Source organism: Trachurus japonicus, chromosome 24 (assembly GCF_045865225.1).
Source record: "Trachurus japonicus isolate A0001 chromosome 24, Traja_1.0".
Lineage (NCBI taxonomy): Eukaryota > Metazoa > Chordata > Actinopteri > Carangiformes > Carangidae > Trachurus > Trachurus japonicus.
In genome coordinates, this window is record NC_140930.1 from 11,244,653 (window position 1) to 11,272,058 (window position 27,406).

Below are 27,406 nucleotides of genomic sequence, written 5' to 3' on the forward strand. Positions count from 1 at the left end.
AAAGCTTTGAAATGTTTTATTTACAAGCAACAACATTACAATACATGATACACATATTATACACAGTGGTAAAATGAAGTGGCATTTAGCAGTGCAGGTCGTTAACAAAAAAAAAGAAAAGAAAAAAAAAACCTCCACTTTTCCTTCCCACACAGTGGAAACAATCAAAGCATCCAAGTCCTTTGAAGATGTGTCCTCTTACATTTCCCACTAAGTCTTGCACATCCACCAGCCTGTATGTCTACCAGAAATAAGACATGATGAAGACTTTAGCTTAAAAAACAAGCACTTTAAGCACTTTGGCACTCAACAAAACCATAAACTTCAGCCTCTGAAACCCATAAATCTGCAAACACACACAAGTAATGACTGAGAAGTGACTAGATATTTGTTCAGTGTGATAAATTATTAATTGCAGATCAAACTACTGTATCACCTGGCACCTGAACCAACCACCTATGTTTGGGTGTGTTGGTCAGAGTCCTCTCTTTAGGCTCAGGTAAGTTCCTCACCACTTTATTCTCATGTGTCCAAGCAACTTCCCCCTTTTTTTTTTTCTTTTTTTTTTGCAAATCAGCTCGTTTTCCTCCTCAGAAGAGAGTTATCACCTGCCAGCAGCACCACGTGTCAGGTTTTCCCGACTTAATCCGTATCTATGGTCGTGCAGCGGCACTGCTTTACGCGCTGCACCCGTTTCTTCCTCGTGTTGGGCGTCTGTCCCGGGCAGAAGAGGGTGTAGGTGACGGTGCTGAAGGTCTTGGGTTTGCAGGCGGAGCAGGACTCGAAGGCGTTTCCGTCCTGGTAGATGTGCCGCGGGATGTAGAAGGAGTTGCACTGTCCGTAGCAGAAGCGGTTGATGATGGTGCGGCTCAGGCAGCCCTCCTCGCGGATGGTCTGCTTCAGCGGCTGCGTCTTGCACCAGTCCAGCCGCAGGTAGCGACGCTCCGTGACGTGCAGCGCCTCCTGGCTCGACTCCAGCACCTCGTCGGTGGAGGAGGAGGAGGAGGAGGAGGAGGTCACGGGCCCAGGGCCGCCGCGGGAAATGAGTCCACCGATGGGAGGCTGAAGACATCTCTCCGATTCGTTGGGGTTGTACTTGTTTGGATGAGGCAACGCGCTCTGAAAGGTCGCGGCGTCTGTTCTCCTCAGCGGGGGGAGCAGCAGCAGCAGCACCAGCACCAAAACCACCGCAGAGATCAGCACTGATGGGCTCCTCATGGTTTTAACCTGATTGAAAAGCAACATACAAATCGGTCATCCATGGAGAGCTATTACGCACAGCTTTTACGCACGAATTACGCACCAGAATTTCCACCAAAAAACACAATCCGAACTTGATAAACAGTTGATTTACCTGTTGCTTTACACTCCTCACAGTGAACAGTCTTTATCCAGTCAGACAGTTTACAGCCTGTTTCTTCTCCAGCTCCTGCTTCCTCTCCAGTGGCCTCATGAATGACACACTGAGGGGTTTTCTAAACTGTCTTGAGTTACAGTACAGAGCTCCAGCAGAGCACGCCCCCAAACCCTGATCCTGTCTTTATCTGTCTGAAGAGAGATGGGGGGAATAAATCCTCCTACAACATTGTTTTTTTGTTTTTTTTTCAATGCAGATAAATCGTTTATTTGACTTCACAGAACAAAAACAGAACACAAACATATTTGGCTGAAGATGAAGTGATCCGAGACAGATTCCTGCGCCTGTGGAGACTCATGTTTACTGCAGTGAAGTGAACAGATACAAGCGAGAGTAAATCTCTTAAAATATTTCCCATGCTACAGTCGAGTCACAAGCCTCCCTTACATGACAAAGCAAAGCTCATTATCCATAATTAATAATATCATAATAAGAATATGATGATTGATTGAAGACATTGAATCTTTTCTTCAAGACACAGAGGTGATTAACTATCAAGACATACAAAAATCAAACTCCATAATGTGAGTAAATCCGTCTTTTTACAGTCATGAATAATAATAACAACAGCTCTGATTCAACATTCCTCCAAAGTGATATATCTTTATACAACTTCCTCTTATAATACAGCTGCAGATATACTAGGGAAGGATTTAACACCATATATTCTTGGATTCTTGGATTTTAGGTTAAATTTCAGGCAATGGGACCATTTTACACTCCTTAAAATTCGAAAAAGTAAAAACACACAGTCTTCATTGTTGGGTTTTTCGGATCAGATATCTGCAGTAGAAAACTGATTTGACCTTTTTCAGTGTCAACCTCTTTCAAACTGCAAAGTATTCAGAGTTCTTCACCTTCAAAAGAGCGGCTGTGAAACAAAAACCCAAACACAAAGACCGACCAACTTGTTGTTTACAAAGCTTTGATCTCCAGAAACAACATGGAGGTCGGGTTGTGGGTTGATTTTTGGAGAGATATTTTTTTCCCAATTCATTTTTAGAGGGGGGAAAAAAATGACAAAAATTCACTTGTACCAGATTCTTGAATAATAATATTTGCTAGTTTCCCCAGTTTTCTATCTTTATAAACTCAACATTTTGGACGTTTTGGGAACATAGTGGATGATTTTTCATTATTTTTTTGGGTCATTTTATAAATAAATGGTTAAACAACTGTCTTAAAGCACTGATAATTAAAGTACCGGTATGTGTTGTTTATGTCCAACATTTAATAATATAACCTTGCTGAAGGTTTTATTGTGTGTATGTAGATAGAGGACCCAGTGGAGCTGCTGATAGATACTGTACTGGTTGATGATGACAGCTGAGTGTCGCTGTTCCTACAAAATCCTTCACATTTTATTTCCGTGGGTCTGTGATTATAACGTCTGCTACACAAATATGTTGTGCCAATTAGTAAATAAGATCTGGGCTGATTAATATCTTAGCATTACATTATAAATATTTCATATAACTCACATTTTCTTTACTTTACTATTTCTTATTTCAAAGTCACTGCTCCTTACCCCAAAATAATTAGATATACAGTGTTAAAAACTTTCATCCGAGTGAATACTTTGATATAACAGTGTGTGTTGCAGGTGCAGGAGTTTAGGTTGTAGATTTGGCGGTGGCAGAGACGGTCGGTGCTGCGTCCTCCTCTTCCTCGGAGAAGTGAGGAACAGATTTCTTGGCGACCACGTTGTCCAGCCTCTGGCCCATTAAATATGGGTTGACACTCTGTGGATGGATGGGCGGGATGGGGGGAGGAGGAGGGGGAGGGGCAGAAACACGAGTGTAAACATTAAGTCTTCACATCTAGATGAGTGAGTTTAAGAGGACATCGGTCTCTTCGGGGGTAAACCTCAGTGCTGGTGATGTGGTTTCTAAAATATAATCCTACACAGCAAGAATGAAAAAAAGACAACCATAAAACACTATACCCTTTTTCTTCTCTTCGGTCCTCCCTTCAGTTTTTGGTACAAAAGCTCCTTGTTCTGAGGGGAAAAGCAGAAAAAAAGTACATTTTCAGACTTTATATCATATCTGTTGTTTTACAGCCGATCCCTTTGTTCCCAAATTACTGTTAAATAGCTTGAAATGACCTCTTAAAGGGAATAAATATTCGTCTTCAGGCCAGACTTTAGACAAAAGCATCTTCTGAATACTAATTGATATTAAAAATATAATATTAATGCAGCAGGAGTTGGACTGTACATGTTTTCATCTGTATGTGTGCACCTGTATCTCTGGTTTTCCAATGGGTTAAAGTAAATAACTTGATTTGGGAAGAAATACTGAAGAATCAGTCGATCATTTAAACATCTTGTAGGTTCCCACCGTTGAAATTTGCTGCTTTTTCCCCCCTGCCCTGTCCTGTACTCACCCACTTGGCCAGGGCCGGGTAGTCGTGCTCTGGGTCAAAGAGGTGCTGGTGTTTCTGAAACTCTCTGCTGAAATCAGCTGTGTCCGGAGCGTTTTCCAAACACCCGTCTGCCGCTGCAAAAATAGGAGAAGATGCAGAACAGAAAAAGAGTGATGAAAATTCATCACCTTGAAAGTTCGATCCATGAAAAACAGCTCCATGTTTTGTCTCAGAAAGTTATGTCCAAAAACAGCATAATGGAAATTAAATTAGATTAAAAAAAAACAAAAACAGGACAAAACAGTCTTAAGTGCATGATGCTGGAGCCAATTTACTTCATCCTGCTGCTTTTACTGACATTTAGTACATTTAAAACAAAAACAGAGAATATTTCCCACCCGTCTTCCCCAGGGGACAGGGGTTTGGGGGGTCTGGGTATCCGTGATCATCACTGAAGTCTTTGGGGACGTTGTCTCCGGTCAACTCGGCCACAATGTTTGGGATGTTTCCGTAGGGGCCGAGGTGCTGCAGCCCTTCATGAGCACCACCTAGTGGAGGGAAACAAACACAACGGTCGGTCACCACAGATACAACTGCACCAGCACCAACAGCCACAGCCACATGCAGGAGCAGCAACATCAGGAATATTCACCTTCTTTTCTTTCAGAACTACCTCAGCGTTTCCTATAATGAGCCTATTAGCACTGTGCAAGAAGACTGTTTGGCTCAAATGCTTAAAAACTGAAGCTAAATTCTTCAAATATCTTGTGAAAACATTACTTTACTAATGTGGATGATTTTTTTTTTTTTTTTGGTGTTTGAAATTAGTTAACCAAAGACTAAATGTAAAATGAAAAGTGTCCACCACATCTTAGAGGACGGCTGTGTCTCACAAGGATACGAAATGTAAAGTGGACGGTTGTGTTTTCTATGTAACAGCACCATTACATGTGTGTAGTCTACAAGTTCATTAGCTGCTTCAGTGTTAACTGGATGAAAAAAGTTATATCTTTTGGAAAGTGGTTGTAGCCTATTACCTGAAATCATCATTTCAATGTGTGTAGGGGGAAATGCAAAGCTCCAGAAAGTATAGAAACACTGCACTGAAATGTAATTTAAACACATTTAAACCATTTTAGCTTGAAGATAACATGAAATAACAGAAAATAAGCAAAAGAGCTCAAGCAAACATCAGCAGCGCCCTATTATCAGAGCATCACATGGTCAAAAATGAGTGATAAAATAAGAAAAATATGAAATAAAACAAATTATTCACTATGATTTCACATCCACACTCACCCTGTATGCTCTGAGGCCCGACGATGTTGGTGGCCTGGTGGGCGGGATACTCCACCCGGGGCCGAGCGATGCCCAGCTGCTCCATGACGCCGTGCAGGAGGCGCTGGATGTCGGCCTCGGACACCTGGTCCGCCGCCGTGCGGGGGCTGCGAGCCGACACCGGAGCTCTGCCGAGCTGCAGCCACAGGAGGAGGCCGAGCAGAGACAACCGCACCGCCGAGCCCATGACTGTGATCTGTCGGTCGGTCGGTAGGTAGGTAGGACAAAAAACACATCAGACTGAACCGTGGAGGGGAAAAAAAGAAAAGAAAAAAAAAGATGGACAGACGTGTGGTCATGTGCAAACACAGCTGCACTTCACTGCCACACAACATGATAATTAGCTAGATAATAAATATAGAGAAGGTGGTATTATGTAAGGTATAATAAATAAAGATAAGGTGGTAAGGTTAATAGAAACCATATAATCTATTGTATGTGGACTGAATAATGAAGCCAATGTGCGACACTCACTCAGTAAACAACAGAACCATTAATGCTGATGGAAACAGTCTATAAATAGCCTGCACGTTACAGCTATTTAAGAGAAAACACAACATTTCACAATAAAAGATGCGTTTACTGACATTAAGTTGATGATAAACTTGATTTTTTATTCCCAATAGAAACCTCACAAGTGATCAAAATGAGAATCTGTTTATTTGCTCTTACCGTGGTGGTGGTGATGGTTGATGATGGAGGGACCTGCTGACTGCACGAGACCCTGGCCCTGTCAAGCTGGTCGTATAGTATAGTAGACCTACGTTTCCGGTTTCCAAAATAAAATGTTACTTCACAAACCACAATTAAACCAAACATGTGAAATTTAATTTAACACCACTTTTCAATCAAATTCAATCCATTTTATCTTAATTTATACTTAGTATTGAAATAGTCGTGTGTGTATCGTGTAGTTTTCAAGATATTGCATTTTCTTGAATGAGACGTTGTGGGTTTATTTTGAAGGAAAATGCCGAGTTTCCGGTGTTGTCGTTGATGTCATTATGCAACCTTGCAGGAGAGCAATATCCGTCTCGCTTCACGGTTCAGATGCAGTTGCTAGGAAACCAAAAAACCCTCTTCTCATAGGCTGCAGGGGTAATTATTTACTTGTACATCCCCCACAGGAAAAAGTATCATCACACACACACTGTAGCCTAACTAGGCTTACTCATCATGCTCATCATATAACAAATAATTACAATAATCACTGTTGTCTGTTTGAGAAAAAGTTGAAGTATTTATTCCCTTGATATAAAAGTGTGATAAAACCTTCAGCCATACAAATTGCATGCATGAAATAAATAGTCAAATACATAAATACATTAAAATGCAGAGAGCTGAAATGCAACTCTGGTCTAAGTTAAAGATAAAACTCTAATTAATACCATTTGGTCTATCATAGATCATTCACATATACGGTAGTAGTCTACTTGCCATCCCATAGGGCCCCATTGTGAACCCGGAAATGTTGAGTACCCCAAAGTTTTATGTTAGAAATAGGTAGTATGGGTCCCCAGTATTCAGAAACTGTCGGATGCTAACTTATATATATTGGGCAATTAGCATAACTGACATAATTAGCATAAATTAGCATAATTGCCTATATGGGCAATATTTCAACAAAATTGACTGATCTGGGCAATATTGGAGTGGTTTTAGGGGTTATTGATGATGCTGAATCCATTTATGACATTTTCAAAATTCTAAATGGCTGTCTAAACCGGAAGTGACCAGATTTTAACCGCCAGTGGGCCGATTTTGATGGATTTCAAAATCTGGTCACTTCCGGTTTAGACAGCCATTTTGAATTTTGAAAATGTCAGAAATGGATTCAGCATCATCAATAACCCCTAAAACCACACTAATATTGCCCAGATCAGCCAAGCAGTTGTTGAAATATTGCCCATAGCAATTATGCTAATGTATGCTAATTATGTCAATTATGCTAATTGTTCACTATATACAAGTTAGCATCCGACAGTTTCTGAATACTGGGGACCCATACTATATATTTCTAACATAAAACTTTGGGGTACTCAACATTTCCGGGTACTCATTGTTGGCAAGTAGACTATAGGCTACTGTATGTCTTAACACTTTATAATATAAAGTCAGAGTGACGAGCGTCTCCAGGGCGACAGCGTCAGTTTCCCCACGGCGGTGAGCACAGGGGAGCCGTCTGCTTCCTGCTGCCCTCTGGTCAGTCTGGGAAAAAATCCCAAGTGCAGATCTCTGCAAACAACAACGACAAGAAAAAGGACACAAAGAAGATTTAAAAAAAACACCAGATGATGTGTGTGTACTTGTCATCTTGTGAAGCATCTAATCTGGATTTAATTATTCACCTTCTTTGTTTCTCTTGCGGCGTCTTGCATGCTTCTTTGCAAACAGGAGTGGAACAAATCAACGAATCTGTTTCAGGTTTGAAACTTTGTTCTGTAATTGATATAAATTTGGTAAATAACATTTTTTTTTTTTTTTTTTAAATCCTGGTTTTTTACTAGAGCACTGGAAAAGAGAGTAACGACACCACCATTGATTCCCGTGGTAAGGGTTTTGCGCCCCGAGTGGCAGTATATGTGTGTCGCAAAAGCGCCCAGAAAACTCATTCACTCCAATGTATGTGTGTTGCCCACTTGCTTGTAAATTGATGAAAACGGCCGTGTTTTTGTTTTTAGGTGTCTTGGTCATATCAGATTATACTTATAATTTGTTTATTACAAAATGTAGATTGAAACATTAAAGCAGAAGTAAGCGATCCAGTCGTTTTGGCTAACTTCTTGTCAGCCGATGGAGTTAGCAGCCCCCGCCCTCGTCCCTACGTCACCACATTCACGCGCATCCCTTGGCTGCACACACAGAGAGGACCGCCCCTTCATGCCGTTCTCTCTCCTCATTGGATAAAGGTTGTAGGATACAAGGAAAGTTTTCTCCTCGGCTTACAGCAGAGCAGAGTGACTGACAGACCCGTGTTTCAGTCCAAACACTCTATGTAAGTGATTGCTGTCGGAAGATATAACTATTTAAGACTTATATTAACACAAATATATCACTTACTTCTGCTTTAATGTAGAAAACAGTTTTTTTGTGTGTGTTTTTTTTACTCGCCTATGTGTTAATGTTTATCTGTAAAGGATCCTCAATAATCCTATTAACGTGGGTGATCTATAAATGTCCTTAAATTATTGAAAATACCACACTTGCTCATTCACCAACAATGCAGAGTTGTCAGTTCTTGGGCGCTTTTGCAATACCCATATTCCGCCATCAGGAGGCGCTTCCATTGAACCAATGCGTGTCGTTACTCTCTTTTCCAGTGCTCTAGTTTTTACAACCTGCATCCGTTTTTCTTCATATTTAATTCACCTGCACATGGCACACACGTCCTGAACAGCTGGACGTTGGGGAAGGTCTCCAGGCCGAGGCTTCTCCTCAGGGACGGTCTGCGTCCTGCCTGCTGTCTGGACTCGGGGCTCGGCTCAGTGACAGCAGCAGCAGCAGCAGGCGCGACCTTTGACCTTCCCTCAGTCCAGGGTGTCGCCTTCACAGACCTCAACACTGTGTAGTATAGCACACAGGAGGTGGACACAGCTCCATTTTAAGGGGGATAGTTCAACATTTTGGCAAATTCGCCTATTGCCATAATTCCTATAGTCCTAGCAGTAGTTTGTTACCTTTAATTATCGGTGCATGTTGTTTTGAGATCAGCGGGGCAGAGACGTGAGCTGCTCAGTGAACACAATGGAGGTGAATGGTACAGGTCCTCTGTCCCTCGAAATTCATCAAATACACAATCCAACAACTCCAAAACGCTCTCGTGGACAAGTTGTGACCTGCACATTCACCACGCTATGAGATAATCATGAAATAATAACGTAACATTAAGAGACAGAGTTGTTTTCGAGGCAAATGCGTAGCCGGATCTACATTCCAGACACACTGCTGGGCGGCAGTGATGGGAATAACGCCGTTAAAATAAACGCCGTTACTAACGGCGTTATTTTTTTCAGTAACAAGTAATCTAACTAATTACTATTTCCACCGTTACCACGCCGTTACCGTTACCGACAATTAAATGAGGCGCGTTACAAACTACTCAGTGAAGCCGTTGTCCTCCGACTTGGCTCATCTCAGCCACAGAAGCTGCTAAACTGTTTTTTTCCTCCTCTCCTTTGGTGAGGGGAGGGGGGAGGAGGGAGGGGGGAGACAACCGCATAAGTGATGATGATTGGTTGAGGCAGAGTAATGTTTCATGCTAAGCCAATCAGAGGCAGTGTTCAGTTTGTACACAAACCACACACGCACGCAGTTTAGCCTCACACACACAAACTAGCAGAGGGAAGCTGCCGAGTTCGGAGGGAAAGTACAGACACTACTTTAATCTCCTTGAGGTAAAAGCCAAGAACACACACACACTTTCTCTCTGAGCGTCTCCGCCTGCAGACAATATTTGACACATGAAGTAAATACATTGGCCTTCGGTCACCCCTATATATTATGGTATTAAACTACATCTTTTTATTTAAAGCAGAAGTAAGCGATCCGGTCGTTTTGGCTAATGCTGCGTTCCAGGCAGGCTTTTGAAACCGTAAATTACAGCTTCAAGTCACAACTTTGTAGCGTTCCAGGCAACCCACTCGTGTTTTTCCGACCTGTTTTACCTGTGAAAGTCACTATAACGGCCACTCGTAACTTCCGATCCGTGAACTCGTACCAGATCGAACTGGTACGACTTCACAGGTCGGAAAAACACGAGTTACCGGTTGCCTTGAACGCACCATAACAGTCCTCGTCCCTACGTCACCACATTCAGGCGCATCCCTTGGCTGCACACACAGCCCTGCATGCCGTTCTCTCTCCTCATTGGATAAAACTTGTAGGATACGAGAAAAGTTTTCTCCTCGGCTCAGAGCAGAGCAGAGTGACTGACAGACCCGTGTTTCGGTCCAAACACTCTATGTAAGTGATTGCTGTCGGAAGATATAACTATTTAAGACTTATATTAACACAAATATATCACTTACTTCTGCTTTAACTAGGCTAGTTAAATCACAGTAGCATACTGATATGTTGAACTTACAGGCTTGTTACTAAGTATGTATTAATTATCATGATAAATAAAACTCAACCTGTCACACAGCTCCATGTTGTCTCTGTGTGGTGTTCAGGGACAGTCAGGACAGTCTGAGGACAGAGTTTATATTAATGCACCGTGACACTGTGGCAGGTCTCTGTACGTCTTCACCACAGATCAGATGTTCAGCTGTAGGAGGAAAACTCAGCTGTTCTCTCCACCGCGACGTGCGCCTGGCGGTTTTTTTTTTTTTTTTTTCTCCATAGCCTATATCAAGCTCCGGTAGCACAGCAGGACGCTGTGCAGCTTCTGCTCACCTGACTCTGTGCAGCTTCTTCATTAAATCCAAACAGTCCGACACAGCGACGCACTGCTCCTCTTTGACTCTAAAGTCTCTGTAGCTCATCAGCCCAGAACTCGCCGTCATGGGCGTTTGGCCTCAGTGTCTCGGACTTCCAGAGCAGCTACAGCTCAGCGTTGTGACCAGGGCCAGATTAACACTTCGCCGTACCCTGGGCAACAATATTAAAGGGCCCCATCATCACGACCCCAGGATCACTATAATCTGTCAAAATACAGAATAAATTCCAGTAATACACAGTAAATATACTCAATACTTCAATATCTAACTGTCATTAAGTGCACTTTGATGTGCAAATGCTCAGAACTACAAATACACCACAATGTCCTCTTGTCAAAGCCACTCACTCACATATGATGCTATGAAAACAAAACACATCAGCATCAGTATAATCTGGCAAAATTGAGCCACTACATAGAAAGAGAGGGAAGTGTCCTCCATTTTCACAAAAAAATAAATAAGCAACCACTTTCAAAGCATTCAATATTTACTTAACACAAATATTATATTGTATTGAATTGATAGAGCCATCACAGAGGAAGTCAACAGACAAGACACTCCATAATCTACTAGAATCAAGTAACATTTTGGTTCTGAGCTCATTTTACAGAGAAATTAACTTGTCACCTCAGAATTCAACAGGACTATCAAGTTATAGTGCAATCAGTGGCATTTTACATGTAAAAAAAAAAGAAAATGTAATACTTTTTAAGGCCTTAATTTTAGATACATGAATTTAAGACTTTTTAAGGATCCGCGGATACCCTGAGAAGTTGTGCGCTCGCAGCAGGACAGATAATCAGATGGATAATCGGTAAAGTTAATAATTTCACTTAATGTGGCCATGAATAAATTAATTTCGATGTTTCGCCTGTTATTAAACGCAAATCTTGAATAGGTCTCCGCTGTTTCACATTTAAAACGGTCTTTGTTGTCTTTGTACAGAGACAATATGAGATTTGCTTGTAGCCACAGCATTTAAAAAACCCACTGTAACCTATTTTCATAGGCACACCAGCCTCGCTTTCAATAAAACACACACTCGCGTTCCATAATTGCGATCAGTGAAATATATGAAAACAATAAAATACAATTTAAAAATGAGAGAAAAAAAATCCAAATTCTTCGACATATTTAAACTTAAAAAAACGCAATAGTTACTTTCCCTGGTAACTAGTTACTATTATAGTGAAGTAGTGGAGTTACTAACTCAATTACTTTTTGGGAGAAGTAATTAGTAACTATAACTAATTACTTTTTAAAAGTAACGTTCCCAACACTGCTGGGCGGAGTGATTTCAAAAGCACAAGTAGTTCAGAGTTTTTGCTTTGTGTGTTGTAATGTTACATAATTATTCATGATTATCTCATAGCGTGGTGAATGCGCAGGTCACAACTTGTCCACAAGAGCATTTTGGAGTTGTTGGAGTTTTATTTTATGAGTTTTGAGGGACAGAGGACCTGTACCGTTCACCTCCATTGTGTTCACTCACTGAGCAGCTCATATCTCTGCCCCGCGGATCTCAAAAGAACATGCACTGACAATTAAAGGTAATTAACCAACCTATAGGGATTATGGCATTAGGTTAATTTGACAAAATATTGAACTATCCCTTTAATCTATTTTTTTTACCTTTGAAACTGTGTCTCTTCCTGTGTCCTTTCTTTGAACTTGTTTGTTTGGGGAACTGAAACTGCATCAGAAACTCCATGCTGTCCATCACAGTCTTGGGAATCACACCTGATAAATAAATAAATAAAAAAAGTGAAGATCATAACTCGGCCCCATTTCCTGTTCCACATAAATGCATCCAATTAAAAACACAGAATGAGTGGTTATATAACCGAATAAATGAGGATTTTCAATGAAGGTGCGAAGGACGAGAACTCTGAGTTCCAGTCTGCTCTCGGACATCTCAGTCTTGTTGGGAGGAGGCAGGAGACACGGAGCGAAGACTGTGGCCAGGTTGGAGCTGGTCATCAAGTTTTCACCGCATCTGACGGCAGAATAACACATGAAAACATTAGTACTGTATGAGTTGTAGAAACCTGGATGAAGACGATCCACAACTTTTAAACCCAGAGAGTGAAATGACAATCAATAATTTCAAGGTAGACGTGGCCTGTCGAGTCAAAACAAGTCAGACAGCAATTTTTCAGACTTTTCAACGTTCACTGCAAAAACTCAAAATCTTACCAAGAATATTTGTCTTATTTCTAGTTAACATATCATTTCTAGTCAAAACAAATCTCATTGTACCTAAATTAAGTATATTTATACATATACATACAGTTGTGCATAAAAAGTAGCTTATTTTTAGACACTTTTTACTTCTTTCAAGCAGATTTTCACTTGAAATGAGTAGAAAAAAAATCTGATAATGGAGCAAGTTTTTCTTTCTTACTACACGCACAAAAACTTCCTTTCACTGGCAGATTTTTCTACTTATTTCAAATGAGAATTTGTTTGAAACAAGTGAAAATTATCTAAAAATAAGTTAATTTTTAGGTGATGAGTCTTATTTAAAGTGGAAAGAGATTAGTTTTGACTAGAAATTAGACAAATATTCTTGGAAAGATTTTGAGTTTTTGCTGTGTTTGTGTATTCTTACTTGCAAAAAAATACCTGATTCTTCATTTTTTAATATTTGCTGTACATGTAGTGACTCCATGCCCCTACCTCTGAGACACTTTGGACAGGAAGTTGAACAGGTAGTGCAGACAGGAGGAGCTCCTGGCGGGCAGCAGGCAGGACAGCAGCTGCAGGGCCGACGTCCGGTCCTGCAGGTCGGACAGAGCCTGGGCCTTGAGCAGCGCCGCGTGGAGCTCGGAGGGAAACAGCGGCTCGGGCAGCTCCCTGCAAAACTGTTTGATGAGAGTGGCCACGTCGTAGGGGAGGGCTGCGGACAGACAGTCCTCTCCCCCGTTCAGCCTGGCCTGAAACAGACACAAGGTGGAGACAGGAATTCAAATGAAGAGGCTCAAACAAAACTTCAAAGAATAGTTCACCCAAAATTCAAATTGCACTCATTATCTACTCACCCTCATGTGGACTAAGGGCTGGGAGAAGTTTCAGAGTTATCCGTGGCTTCTCTGAGTTACAGGGGGTCTCGGCGTTGCAGTGCATGTCCATATAACAGTTGCAAATGGATACCACTTTTCTTCGTCCAAAAAGACACACCAAAAAACATCCAAATACCTCCATGCTGACCAGGAAGAGGAGCTTCCGTTACAAAACAAGCTTGAAATATAGACTTTTTAAATTTTTTCGGAACAATTTCTCATGTTGGGGCTTCAATACAAGACGGACATTACATATGAGCAGCATGGAGGTATTTGGATGTTTTTTGGTGTCTTTTTGTTACGAAGACAGTTGGTATCCATTTGCAACCGTTATATTGACATGCACTGCTACGCCGAGACCCCCTGTAACTCAGAGAAGCCACGGAGGACTCTGAAACTTCTCCCAGCCCTTAGTCGACATGAGGGTGAGTAGATAATGAGTGAAATTTCAATTTTGAGTGAACTATCCCTTTAATGTTATGGCGCAGAGATTTTTTGAGAGATTTATTCTTGTAGCTCAGAAGAGGTAATAAGATCACTAAACAAAAAGGTCGGAGTCTCACCCTGAGCCTCTTGATGCGAGGGAGTGAGCCTGGTTTCCTGAACAGACCCACAGTCCCAGCTCGCTCCAGAAGGAACGAACAAGCATCCACCAAGAAGCTGAGAAATCACAATCACACATTGAAAACCCACACACGGTTCATCTCTGGCAAGTAATTTTTTAAAAGTTTTTCCAGACTCACACTGCAAAAACTCAAAATCTTTCCAAGAATATTTGTCTTTTTTCTTGTCAAAATGTCTCATTTCTAGCCAAAACTAAACTCTTTTTACTTAAAATAAGAATCATCACCTAAAAAAAGAACTTGTTTCTAGATAATTTTCATTTGTTTCAAACTAATTTTCACTTGAAGTAAGTAGAACGATCTGCCAGTGAAAGCAAGTTTTTTGTGCTCGTAATAAGAAAGAAAAACTTGATCCACTATCAGATTTTTCTACTTATTGCAAGTGAAAATATGCTTGAAAGAAGTAAAAATTGTCTAAAAACAAGTTACTTTTGAATGTGATGAGTCTTATTTTAAGTGTAATGAGACTTGTTTTGACTAGAAATTTAATTTTCAACCAGAAATAAGACAAATATTCTTGGTAAGATTTTGAGTTTTTCCAGACTCACTGGCTCCACTCACCAGGGTACGAGTCCAAACTCTGGGATGTACTTCCTGGGTACATTTTCCAGAGGAATCCCAAAGATCTTTGCACCACCGATGAACAGCCTCTCCTTTTTCTTCTCCGTGCTCTTGGCAGTTATCCCGTACAGGATTTGAAGGTGAAAACGAATCACGTTGCTGTCTGTGACCTTCATGACCTCAGATCAGGTCAATAAAAAATATATATAACACGTTCAACAGCCGTTCACTGACACTGTAAACTGTTTGACTCACTGATGAATGAAGGAGGGCGGCTTCATTATGCTCATCACTATCACCTGTGGCACAGGAAGTGAGTTCTGTGGGGAAAGTGGTGCATTCAAGTGACTCAGGAAAGGTGGTAAATATGAGTTTCCAATGTAACTTCAGATTTCAGGTGGATTAATAATCAGTTTCTCAGATTGTTGCATCATGTTTGAGTGAGATTGAGTTTTGTAAGACTTCACCCTCTATATTCATCCTAAAACTAAAAGCAGACACTTTACATTTTGATCTTTAATCCACATAAAATCGGTATTTGACACAGCAGAAAAGAGAGAAGAAAAAAAAAAACTTTTGCAAATGCACTTTTCCTTTTGTTTCCTTTTGGTTTCAAATGCGTGGAGTTCTCTGTAACACATTGTCGGATACATGGAGCTAACTTCATATTACTCTACATATTCTTAGTGTTGCTGAGGGGTTTTGAAGCTCTGGTTAAAGTTTAATTCCAGCAATCTTCATTTCCAAATGTTGATGTAATAAAAATTAAATGTTAGTGTTAGGTAGATTGGTCCGTGTACGTTTCGTTAGTTTGATTTTTCCTTTAAACCGAACAACCTCATTTAAAAGTTTAATATTTTGGGAAAGATGCTCGTTGGTATTTATGCTTTGCATTGTATGAAATTGTTTGACACCCTGCTATATCATATCTGTGTGGTTAATATGAGGTTTTGAAACTTAACTAAGCACAAAGGATGGAAACAGTACATGTATCTGCAATCTCTTACGTCTCTTAATTAACATATTACATCTCAATATTGTCAAAAGAGTGAACATCAAATTCCAAAAATGCCTAAATAATAATTTTCAAAATAACTGTTCTGGTTCAACTTCTGTGTAAAAGGTGTATTCAGACGCTTTGGGTCAGATTTTAAACTGGATGTTGCAGCCATTTAACCTATTAAAATCCAGAGTATCATGCTAAGGCCATGCATGTGTGCTGCCTGTATAATGGCTCAAAGAGACTGAAACGCTCCAGATTACTGTTAAAAGCAACTATTTTTATTACAACAGTACATGTATATACAGCAAAAGGTACAGTAGAAACAGAGATATGGAGGGAGAGCTGGAGTGGTTGTTGTGTTGGGGTTGTGTTGTTGTTGTTGTCGTTGTTGTGGTTTTGGAGATTTAGAAGCACTTCCTGTGGACGATGGAGGGACCTGCCTCGTCGTACTCCTGCTTGCTGATCCACATCTGCTGGAAGGTGGACAGAGAGGCCAGGATGGAGCCGCCGATCCAGACGGAGTATTTCCTCTCGGGGGGAGCGATGATCTGAAGAGACACAGGTGAGACGCAGGTTAGTACAGTACGAGGGTGATAATTTACATCACATTTAAATGGATTTAAGGGGATAGTTCAACAACATTTTGGTAAATTGGCCCATTGCCATAATCCCTATAGTCTTAGCAGTAGGTTCGTTAACTTTAATTGTCGGTGCAAGCTGTTTTTAGAACGACGGAGCAGAGCGGCGAGCTGCTCAGAGCTATGCTACGGAGGCTCATGGGATTTCTTGGTTTCCCTCATCAAACTCATCAAATACACAATCCAACAACTCCTAAACGCTCTGGTGGACAAGTTGTGACCTGCACATTCACCACGCTATGAGATAATAACACAACGTTACGAAATGGAGCCGTTTTCGAGGCAAATACAGAGACTGCTTGCTGAAAAACTGTCCCTGAAGGCAACGCGCATCAGCGGTTTTGCATGAATTTCCCTCTAAAACAACTCCGTCTGGTAACGTTGTGTTATTATCTCATAGCGTGGTGAATGTGCAGGTCACAACTTGTCCACCAGAGTGTTTTGGAGTTGTTGGATTGTGTATTTGATGAGTTTGATGAGGGAAACCAAGAAATCCCATGAGCCTCGGTAGCGTAGCTCTGAGCAGCTCGCGGCTCTGTAACTGTAACGGTAACGGTATATAAAAAACCCACTGATAGAAATGCTCTCTTAAGAGCGGACAGTTTTCATCCACTTTCTTTAAAACGGAGCCTCCCCATCAGCCAGTATAACCGCATCCGGAGATTATGTAGTGAAGATGTTGACTATGTACATCAAGCAGATCTTTTGGATATGCGTTTCAAGGAAAGACGCTACCCACAAGACTGGTTAAGACAAGCACGGGACAAATTCACTGATGTAACACAGGACCAGTGTCTACAGGCCACAGGGAATAAGTCTTCCAACAACAGCCCGTTATGCATTCTACAATATTCTAATTTGGGAAGGGAATTCGAACAAGTTGTAAAAAAACACTGGCATATCCTGAGCGGTGATCCTAAGCTGTCCATAACATTTAAGGACACACCTAGAATTGTATACAAACGTCCCCCCAACATCAGGCAAATTGTAGTAAAATCAGACCTCCTCCCTCAGAGACCGGACACTGTGTTCACACAGGTCCCAGGTGGCAATTACAGATGTGCCAATTGTGCGCAATGTAATTTCACCAGTAAGAGCCACACGTTCACGCATCCCCTTACAGGGAAGCGTTTTGATATCAAAAGCATTATTACGTGCACCACCACCAATGTTATATATTTACTTAAATGTCCGTGTGGTTTAGGATACGTGGGGAAAACGAATCGAGCACTAAAGACACGCATTGCAGAGCATAAATGCAGCATAAGAAATCAGGACCCAAAGAGTCCAGTAGCGATGCACTTCCTGCAGGCAAAACACAACGTGGCATCCCTCACGTATCAGGGAATCGAACATGTTAAACGACCAAGACGAGGAGGTGATACGAATAGACTGTTGTTGCAACGAGAATCCTTTTGGATATTTACTTTGGGCACGATGTCTCCTAGAGGCATGAATGAAGAGTTCCCTATTAGTCATTTTTTGTGATGCATGTGAGGGACAAGATATGTAGATGTATATTTTTTTAACCTGATGTCACTCTTGGACGTTTTAGATATAATGTATGATGTATGAATGTTAAATGTTTCCCCATTGGTCAGTTGTCCTCACACAGGCTACTATGTTGCCATGTTGTGTGTGATTATTTTTTTGTGAATGACGCCACGTCACGATGACGTCACCAGGGGGCGTCTACATATAGATGTTACACGGGTGAAACACATTATGATGATGACCTGATGAAGGGCTGAGAGCCCGAAACGTTGTGTCAGTAAAATATTCTGGAGCAAAAACGAGGTTGTGCGGGCTGTTTTTTCTATTTTCTACTGCCCATTTGGCCCAGCACCCCAAGCAAGGGATGTGCGTATATTTTCACTATTTTTAATGGGCCAATTTGCCAAAAATGTTGAACTATCCCTTTAACCTGTCAGAGCTTATGGCTCACCTTGATCTTCATGGTGCTGGGGGCGAGGGCGGTGATCTCCTTCTGCATGCGGTCAGCGATACCGGGGTACATGGTGGTACCGCCGGACAGCACGTTGTTGGCGTACAGGTCCTTACGGATGTCGATGTCGCACTTCATGATGCTGTTGTAGGCGGTCTCATGGATACCGGCAGACTCCATACCTGGGCAGGTGAGATGGGAAAAAGGTGAGTGCTCATACTTCTGACAGTAACTATGTGCTAAAATGGGGCTAATTAACTTTATATAAATAACTTTATTTAAATATCACCCTTCAAAATAAAGTTATAAAATGATTGCAGCTGCTTTAATATATTGTCATCCAGCAGACAGGTGCACTTCAAGTTACTGAAACGTATATCCCCCTATGTCTACCGCATCTATAAGATGTTTATTGATTATAAATGATAAATATTGATGGCTAAAACAAGTGTTACAGTAAAACTTAGCTGTATAAGCAGAAGATTTCAAAGAAGATACTAGTGCTTTCCGTTTATATTATTTCAATCAACACTTTCTGTACAGCAATCCTTTTTTTATCAGTTCATACAAGTTTATTTAAAAAAAATCTCTGTCTTATTATTATTATTAAGGTTATTTTTTGAATATTATCTGAACCTTAAAGTTAAAAAGTGATTGCAGTTGCTTTAATATATTGTCATCCAGCCCATAGGGGCACTTCAAGTTGTTGACACTTATATCCTCTGATGTATAGTGATGTTTATTGATTATAAATAGGCTACTAAATATTCATGGATAAAGCAAGTGTTACAGTAAAACTTAGCTGTAAGCAGAAGACTTTAAAGAAAATACTAATGTGTTCCTTTTATTATTTTCCTCCTGTATTATTTCAATCATCACTTTCTGTTCAGCATTTTTTTTAATCAGTTCATTAAATATGATCATTCTTTTTTTGAATCACTGCCTGTGTTTATTATCAAAGTTATTTTTATATTATCTGAGCCTTTCTGACTGTTTTAGCAGGAACTAAAATCCCACATTAACCACTAGGTGGAGTAACCGCACATGGCTGCTGCAGAGCCAATCAACTTTATAGGTGAATATAATCACATATAAATATGATATGCCCTGCAGAGTGAAGTGGTGTTCACACAGAGAAACATGACTCACCGATGAAGGAGGGCTGGAACAGGGTCTCGGGGCAGCGGAAACGCTCGTTGCCGATGGTGATGACCTGGCCGTCGGGCAGCTCGTAGCTCTTCTCCAGGGAGGAGGAGGAGGCGGCGGTGGCCATCTCGTTCTCAAAGTCCAGAGCCACGTAGCACAGCTTCTCCTTGATGTCGCGCACAATCTCACGCTCGGCTGGAGGCAGGGAGGAAAGTTTCACAGTTCAGTCGACCGACCAGTCTCATTTGATAGTTAACTAAAACTAAAAAACTAGCAGTGGAAACATAACTTAGTGAACTGAAATACAAATACAAATCTACCCAAAAACGAGAACTAGCCTGAATAAAAACTGGACAATGGACGATGCAAAACTAACTAAAACTAAACTGAATTGCACATAACACGAGCTTAGTTTTAGTTTTAAAGATGGCTAAAGTTGCAGGGAGAAAACACCACAACTCAATATGGGACGACTTCGAGTAGGCTAGTTGAGATTGTTGCTCAGTGACATATTACTAGAATAATTAGATGTTGAGTAGAAGGGGCAATATATTGATATAGCCTATCTTCTCCCTGCTCCCTTTCCAACCAAGGAATAAGAAAATGTTGTGATTTGCCATGATATTGTCAAATGGAGAAATTGCCTTGGCTGGAATAAATAAAAAGAAAGAAAGAAAGAAACTAAAAGGGAAAAATCCCACAAATTTGGAAGTTCATCTTCAGAGGTCTCTCAGAGGCTTTCTCCTAACACCTGAAAAACTAAAACTAAGAGTAGGCCTAAGACGAAATATCCTCAAAAATAAAAACTAAACTAAAACTGCTTAATCACTTGTTGAACGAACTAAAACTCAGCTAAAATAAAAAAGCAAACTGAAAAACTAATGAAAAATTTAAAACTACAGTATAATAACCTTGATACAGACACATTAGTGTGTAGGCCTACAAGCAGGAGAAGTAGATGGGAGTTATTTTTTTCCCACTTTTCCTGTCTTACCGGTGGTGACGAAGGAGTAGCCGCGCTCAGTCAGGATCTTCATCAGGTAGTCGGTCAGGTCGCGACCGGCCAGGTCCAGACGCATGATGGCGTGGGGCAGAGCGTAACCCTCATAGATGGGCACGTTGTGGGTCACACCATCACCAGAGTCCAGCACGATACCTGTCCAGAGAAACACAGCAGTTTGTCAGATCACAACCAGGACCGGCCCCTGGCATAAACACTCTATGCGGTTGTTTAGGGCCACAGCCGTTAGGTGGGGGGCCACATGATCAGAAAGGTACCGGGGTTCATTCAAGTCATTTAAACATCCTGAGGTCTGCACGTGCACGCTATGAGCTTTATATGTCATTTGAAGTCAATATTCAGCTTCTTTTATCTCACATTTGAGACATTTGGTGAAAATAGAACGGCAGAATGACAACATTTGTGCTCAAAAAGCAATCTTACAAAATGTCATTTTAGACTTGTTTTCTACACGTATCTATTACTGTATTCATATCCTATTTCAAGCACCAAAACAGTTCATTCTCATGACTGAAGGTGTGTTTTCACAAGGGATTTGAAATTTTTTCAAAAAGCAGACCTCAAATTTCCAGCATTTGCCCTAAATTATTTCTTTATACAGTGTTCTAGGACAAATTGGCCTCAGTGTGCTTACAGTGGAGGTTCTAGACATAAAACACTTGTTACATCTGCAAGTATCTTAAAAAGATAAATTTAAGAAAATATGTAAAAGTCGAGAAAATGGCCTCAAACCTCAGAGGGCATAAACACGTCTGTATTCAGTTTTAACCAGTGATTTGGTGTTTGCGCTTAGAGTGCAGGGCCACAAACAAAAACCTTGTTTAGGGCCACCAAAATCCTAGGGCCGGCCCTGATCACAACATACAACAACTGTGCTTTTTCTTGCATTGTTTTTAATGGACTTATAGCGTTACACAGTCCTTGGTTGAGAGACTCACCGGTGGTACGACCGGACGCGTACAGGGACAGCACGGCCTGGATGGCCACGTACATGGCGGGGACGTTGAAGGTCTCAAACATGATCTGGGTCATCTTCTCCCTGTTGGCCTTGGGGTTGAGGGGGGCCTCAGTGAGCAGGGTGGGGTGCTCCTCTGGGGCCACGCGGAGCTCGTTGTAGAAGGTGTGGTGCCAGATCTGAACGGGGTGATGATGGATATTTAGTGGATGCAAGTTCAACAGTATCTAAATTCATTGTATATCAGGGCTTCAGACTGCCCCCACAGTAAATGGAGGCATTTTGCCCCTTAAATTTGAGACAAGTAAATCTTTCATCTACTTGCGCATGTGAGTAGGGCCGGCCCAAGCCTCCATGGGGCCCTAAGCAAAATCTTTATTTTGGTGCCCTCTATTACTACCAATAATACTATTTCATTCTTTACTCTGTCATTATAATCATCATAACCTGGCAGGTTTTTACCCATCAATGGTTTTTATTCTGAAATGGCACCAAATTCAGCTGAAAGTGCAGCCTGGGGTTGATTTACATTTAATCTTCAAATTGATATAGTACTGGGATACTGAATGTCACCTAGGTCGACTAAAAGTAAAAAAAATAATAATAATAAGACAGACAATGCATTTACTGTAAAAACATCATCTGCTTTTTAAAATTTTTGGTTTTAAATGTACTGCAACAGAAAAGTGCAACAACAATTTGAAATGCAACAATAATTAAAGTTTTTTGTAATTACGCAGTGTTTCTCTAAGGATTAACAATTTTTTTTTTAAAATTACCTGCCTTTTGGGGGCCCCCCCCGATAGTCACGGGGCCCCAAGCAGGTGCTTAGTTCGCTTATGCCTTGGGCCGGCTCTGCATGTGAGACCAGTAAATTGGCTGTTTTTTTTTTTTAACACTGGTGAAACTTGGAAGGGGCAACTCAAAGAATCTGGAATCTACAGGTGTCAGGCCAATGTGTGTGAGGATCATGAATGAAAAGAAAATGTGAATATTTGCTTTGTTTTACGTCAATTTACAATTTAAAGTTAGTCTCTGGAGCCCTGCTGTATATCTATCTAAAGTGCCTCCGTTCTCACCTTCTCCATGTCGTCCCAGTTGGTGATGATGCCGTGCTCGATGGGGTACTTCAGAGTCAGGATACCCCTCTTGCTCTGGGCCTCGTCTCCCACGTAGCTGTCCTTCTGACCCATACCCACCATCACACCCTGAGGACAAAGCAGCAGCACGTCAGAATCTCAAAGAACAAAACAGACAGACAGACAGACAGACAGACACCCTGTTGTGGTGCACTGCAAAAACTCAAAATCTTTCCTTGTCAAGATGTCTCATTTCTAGTCAAAACAATTTTTTTCCCCACTTAAAATAAGACTCATCACTTAAAAATTAACTTGTTTTTAGATCATTTTTACTTCTTTCAAGCATATTTTCACTTGAAATAAGTAGAAATATCTGCCAGTGAAAGCAAGTTCTTGTAATAAGCAAGTGATTGTAATAAGAAAGAAAAACTTGCTCCACTATCAAATTTTTCTACTTATTTCAAGTGAAAATATACTTGAAAGAAGTAAAAAGTGTCTAAAAACAAGCTACTTCTTTTATGTGATGAGTCTGTTATTTTAAGTATATTGAGATTTGTCTTGTTTTGACTAGAAATAAGACAAATATTCTTGGTAAGATATTTGAGTTTTTGCAGTGTGACGCTTCAAGACTCGTGTTTTTTTAATTATTTTTTTTAGAAAGTTCAGTATTCCTACTGTACCTGGTGACGGGGGCGTCCAACAATGGATGGGAAGACAGCACGGGGAGCGTCATCACCGGCGAATCCAGCCTTGACCAGGCCAGAGCCGTTGTCGCACACGAGGGCGGTGGTCTCGTCGTCGTCGCACATGTTTGGTCTTTTTTGGCTTGGCCTTCTGCGCGAGACAGGAGATGGAAACACAAGAAAAAGTTTAGTTGCAATGTTTTAATCTCTCTTTCAAACCACTGGTTTTTAAAAAAAGGTTTCCATTGTACTATTTCCATTGGATATAAAACCTTAATCCTGATTAGACTTATGATTAGACGTGTGTGATGTTTCCATTTCACACTGCAAAAACTCAAATATCTTTGAATATTTGTCTTATTTCTAGTCAAAATGTAATTTCTAGTCAAAACAAATCTCATTATACTTAAAATAGAAATCAACACATTAAAAAGTAGCTTGTTTTTAGACACTTTTTACTTCTTTCAAGCAGATTTTCACTTGAAATAAGTAGAAAAATCTGCCAGTGGAGCAAGTTTTTCTTTCTTATTACAAGCACAAAGAACCTGCTTTCACTGGCAGATTTTTCTACTTATTTCAAGTGAAAATTTGTTTGAAACAAGTGAAAATTATCTAAAAACAAGTTAATTTTTAGGTGATGAGTCTTATTTTAAGTGGAAAGAGATTAGTTTTGACTAGAAATGAGACATTTTGACAAGAAATAAGACAAAAATTCTAGGAAAGATTTTGAGTTTTTGCAGTGGCATGTCTACATGGAGGATGATTTCACCTGAACAAACAAAGCCACACACAATGCTGAGAAACAATCTATCACTATGTCCAGTATGGAGACACCTCTGAGTGCTCTAATCTCCTCTCCGAGTGTCACAGCTGCCTGAAAAGCCAAAACGGGACATGGCTCGACCCCCGGCGTCTACGCACACACACTCAACGTATCTATTTTAAGCCTCGGGACTCTTGTCGACCCCCTCCTCCGCCCCCCACCACCACCACCCCTCCTCCCCTGAGTCCCATCGTTAAGCTGGAGCCAGTTAACAGCTGAGGTGGTGTGTCTTTTGACAAGTGGTCTGGGGTCTCTCCTCAGCTGTCGCCACATAGAGGAGTCCTCTGTTTGGAGCCAGACCATGTGCGTGCGTGGATCCTTCGAGGATCTCTGGCCACAGCCTGCATCCCAGGTGTCAGGATACCCCCACACCCCCCACGCCCCCTTCAAACAGGCTTCCCTATTCAAATCAACACCTGTAAGTGCAATTTAAATGGCAGTTGTTGCATTTGTACAGACGTCTGTTTTCTTGGCGATCAGCCACAAAACAGTGGATGAGATTTATGAAGCAGGAATATTCAATCCTGCAGATGCATCATTCAGTGTTACCCAAACTCTAAATGACCAGACTGGGATGTTACTTCTGCATAAACATCTACTGGCTGTCCTAACTAAGATATCAGATGTTATTTTTTATAAACTTTTGCAAATCAGTGCCAACATGAGAGGACTTCTACTGTGACCAGAGCTCAAGTAAAAACCCTTCAAATGTCACTATGTAAGCATCTTGTTATTAGCTTCAATTCAAACTAAATCCTTATAAGCATGATCATTCATGGTCATTCTAGCACGGTCCAACAGGATAAAAATAAAAACAACTATTAAAACAGGTATAAATGTATCACTGTCAAGAGTCCATCTGTATCCAAGGCTTTCCTCTCTCAATTATAATAGCTGCTTCTGATGCAGAGAAATTATTTTAAATCAGAGAAGTCTCACTGAGATTAAAAAGCTCCTTCTCTAGACTTTCATTGGTTTAGCTTCCTGTGGTATAAACGATGTTGACGAAGCTTTTCATACCTGCAAATGAAGCTCTTGTCAAATGTTGTCGTCGTTGTTCTTGATATTCAAATTGTCAGCTGTATCTATAATTTTGATTTGGGCCTTTACTTTATGTAAGACCCCTCTGGTTTTTATCTAACCTGTTTCAGAGATGCGAGCACGCCACAGTGAGCATCCTTGTTGTACACCCACAGACTATTTCCTTATCTGTGTGGGGTGCAGGTCAGTCAATGAACCTTGAAGACATGTCCATATATTGCAATAGTCTGAGCAGTTAATTAAACACCGCTGAGAACCACTTCCCTTTCCTCCTCTTACACTAAAAGGTTTCATCCCTCTGCCACCAACACATCACCTATACTCTGATCACAGAAACACAACCAACTCCAAACTGTGAGGAAAAAGTATCCACATTGCAGCAGTGATGTGTCCTACAGCAGCAGCAGCAGCAGCAGCAGCAGCAGCAGCAGCAGCAGCAGCAGCGTCTACTCATCCTCCCTACTCCTACTGGGTACCACAAACCCCCAACGGCTGAAAGGCACCAACAAGCAAAAAGTCTGCAGGAGAAGAACTCACCAAGTTGTAACCGCAAGACTGGAATTTCCACTGGGACAAAGGGCGACGGTGCGAGGTGGTCCTTAAATACATCCCGGTGTCCTGAGGCTGGGGGCTGGTGGGCGGGCCCAGGAGTTCACACAAGCCCAAATTAAGTGCTGCTCAGCAAAATGGCTCGGTAAAGTGGATCCTGTGTCAGGGGACACCACCAAACTGGAGAAAAGTCGCCTTGGAGATAAAAGGTAACAGACGTAGTGAAGTGAGTGAGGAGAAATGGGAGGTTTTATCAAAACTTCAACCAGGATGGATGAAAGAAGGGTTGAAAACGTGTTATAAGTGATAATCATCTTTACAATTAGATGATAATTTAATTGACTTAAGAGTTGGATAATATCTTCAAATTGCTTTATTGACTTTTGGGACACATAGCTATATGGCTTTGCACATTAAAATGTTTCACCTTAATTGTATTTTTAATGCGAGAGCACACAGTATGTTATCGATATAATCGTTCTCAAATGATTCATATGTATCAACAACAATCAAATAAGGCTCTTTAAAGAAGCTTGTATCCTTTCACATGCTTATAGCTGAGAATTTAAAACTCTATCTATTTTTTTTTCTTTCTTTTACTTTTATTTGCTCTTGCTTTTAACTCTGTTTTTAGTGTTTTGTTTGTTTTTATTCTGTCTTGTGCTTCTTTTTTTAATGTTTTGTCTTTATGTAAAGCACATTGAGTTGCCTTGGTATGAAATGCGCTATATAAATAAGGATGCCTTGCCTTGCCTTGCCTTGCCTTGCCTTTGAATTCAAGACTACAACTTCTGGGACACCATTAACTGCGATATCATCACATGTAAGTTGAGATTTGTGCAGCATCTTTTCTTCCACTCATACTTTATGGAGTTGCCCTTCAAGCCCCCTCAGGATGAGTTAATATATGACGAAGCTCAAACAGGGCGCTGGGGGATGTGTGTGATCACCGACCGGCGGGTAGGAAGGTAATCTGAGATCTTGTCTGAGCAATCTGGTTAACTAAGGAGCCGTCTAAGGGGACCTGCCAGCCAGCGCCGTGCCATGAGACAGCTGAGAGGCAACGTTGTAAAAAAAGGTGGTGGTGGGATGGAGCTAAGGCCAGAGCCCAGACCTCCAGCAGACGACAGATCCCCGGGACAGCCTGTGCAGGGAGCGACGGACGAGACGACCCTTCCTCGGCTCTGATTGGCTCCAGTGTCTCCTTTTAGGGAAATGGAGTGTAACAGGTGCCAGAGGCTGCGTGTGGCTGTGGCTGCAGACCCGGGGTAGGATGACGAATGGCTCGGGCTCCTTATTCGTCACCTTGCTACTGCCCCCCACAACCCACAGCAACCTACAACCCCATGCTGGAGGAGCCCTATCAGGCCTCTGTGGGAGTGCAGCAAGAATGTAAATACCCCCCCACACACCATCAACACTTTGAAATATTCCATTTGTAGCCATGTGCTGTAATGTACCTCAGAGAGAGACGCTACTAACCTACTTGTCTATTTCTATTCCAGGCCTTTACATAACAGAGACCTGAGTTATACCTTCAAATCACGTCTCTGGGTAATCTGGCAGTATTTCCTAACATTATTGGTTAATGTTTAATTGCTGATTTAATACAGAGATATAGCAGTCAAACAAACAGGAGACTTCATACTAAAAAAGATTGAAATCTATTCCAATGAACTAAAACAGCCTAAACTTGCCCTAACTTTATGTGTACAAA

General features: G+C 41.2%; 4 protein-coding genes across 4 annotated transcripts; all 4 read right to left on the reverse strand.

Moving 5' to 3' along the window:
- Positions 1–3: 3 nt before the first annotated feature.
- On the reverse strand, positions 4–1,492 carry grem1a (gremlin 1a, DAN family BMP antagonist). The gene is made up of 2 exons (XM_085771596.1): positions 1,355–1,492; positions 4–1,227 (listed from the first exon to the last, which is right to left on the reverse strand). The coding sequence occupies exon 2, from the start codon at positions 1,216–1,218 to the stop codon at positions 643–645; it is 576 nt and encodes a 191-aa protein (XP_085627722.1). The 5' UTR covers positions 1,219–1,227; positions 1,355–1,492; the 3' UTR covers positions 4–642.
- Positions 1,493–1,605: 113 nt separating this feature from the next.
- scg5 (secretogranin V) lies at positions 1,606–5,313 on the reverse strand. Its single transcript, XM_085771595.1, has 5 exons — positions 5,084–5,313; positions 4,183–4,332; positions 3,806–3,918; positions 3,363–3,416; positions 1,606–3,159 (listed from the first exon to the last, which is right to left on the reverse strand). The coding sequence occupies exons 1-5, from the start codon at positions 5,307–5,309 to the stop codon at positions 3,031–3,033; spliced, it is 672 nt and encodes a 223-aa protein (XP_085627721.1). The 5' UTR covers positions 5,310–5,313; the 3' UTR covers positions 1,606–3,030.
- Positions 5,314–7,219: 1,906 nt separating this feature from the next.
- On the reverse strand, positions 7,220–15,073 carry LOC146961387 (rho GTPase-activating protein 11A-like). The gene is made up of 8 exons (XM_085770550.1): positions 14,807–15,073; positions 14,186–14,282; positions 13,240–13,496; positions 12,405–12,556; positions 12,193–12,300; positions 8,492–8,683; positions 7,471–7,561; positions 7,220–7,357 (listed from the first exon to the last, which is right to left on the reverse strand). Exons 1-8 carry the CDS (start codon positions 14,980–14,982, stop codon positions 7,237–7,239), a joined length of 1,194 nt encoding a protein of 397 aa, XP_085626676.1. The 5' UTR covers positions 14,983–15,073; the 3' UTR covers positions 7,220–7,236.
- Positions 15,074–16,065: 992 nt separating this feature from the next.
- On the reverse strand, positions 16,066–25,714 carry actc1a (actin alpha cardiac muscle 1a). The gene is made up of 8 exons (XM_085771725.1): positions 25,678–25,714; positions 23,274–23,427; positions 22,594–22,722; positions 21,498–21,693; positions 20,533–20,694; positions 19,542–19,733; positions 18,393–18,574; positions 16,066–16,357 (listed from the first exon to the last, which is right to left on the reverse strand). Exons 2-8 carry the CDS (start codon positions 23,400–23,402, stop codon positions 16,214–16,216), a joined length of 1,134 nt encoding a protein of 377 aa, XP_085627851.1. The 5' UTR covers positions 23,403–23,427; positions 25,678–25,714; the 3' UTR covers positions 16,066–16,213.
- Positions 25,715–27,406: the final 1,692 nt, after the last annotated feature.

What these genes read in the sequence shown, in the direction of transcription:
- LOC146961387 (XM_085770550.1), bottom strand. Translation starts at nt 14,982, where the DNA reads ATGAAGGTCACAGACAGCAACGTGATTCGTTTTCACCTTCAAATCCTG. An exon ending in GAGTTTGGACTCGTACCCTG is followed by an intron (nt 14,283 to 14,806) that starts GTGAGTGGAGCC and finishes GTGATTTCTCAG; the next exon opens with CTTCTTGGTGGATGCTTGTT. An exon ending in GACGTGTGTGCCATGTGCAG is followed by an intron (nt 7,562 to 8,491) that starts GTGAATTAAATA and finishes TATCAATTACAG; the next exon opens with AACAAAGTTTCAAACCTGAA.
- grem1a (XM_085771596.1), bottom strand. Translation starts at nt 1,218, where the DNA reads ATGAGGAGCCCATCAGTGCTGATCTCTGCGGTGGTTTTGGTGCTGGTG.
- actc1a (XM_085771725.1), bottom strand. Translation starts at nt 23,402, where the DNA reads ATGTGCGACGACGACGAGACCACCGCCCTCGTGTGCGACAACGGCTCT. An exon ending in CTACTCCTTCGTCACCACCG is followed by an intron (nt 19,734 to 20,532) that starts GTAAGACAGGAA and finishes CCCTGCCTCCAG; the next exon opens with CCGAGCGTGAGATTGTGCGC. An exon ending in GTTCCAGCCCTCCTTCATCG is followed by an intron (nt 18,575 to 19,541) that starts GTGAGTCATGTT and finishes TCACCTGCCCAG; the next exon opens with GTATGGAGTCTGCCGGTATC.
- scg5 (XM_085771595.1), bottom strand. Translation starts at nt 5,309, where the DNA reads ATGGGCTCGGCGGTGCGGTTGTCTCTGCTCGGCCTCCTCCTGTGGCTG. An exon ending in CGGGCCTCAGAGCATACAGG is followed by an intron (nt 4,333 to 5,083) that starts GTGAGTGTGGAT and finishes TCCCTCCACTAG; the next exon opens with GTGGTGCTCATGAAGGGCTG. An exon ending in CTGTCCCCTGGGGAAGACGG is followed by an intron (nt 3,919 to 4,182) that starts GTGGGAAATATT and finishes CTATTTTTGCAG; the next exon opens with CGGCAGACGGGTGTTTGGAA.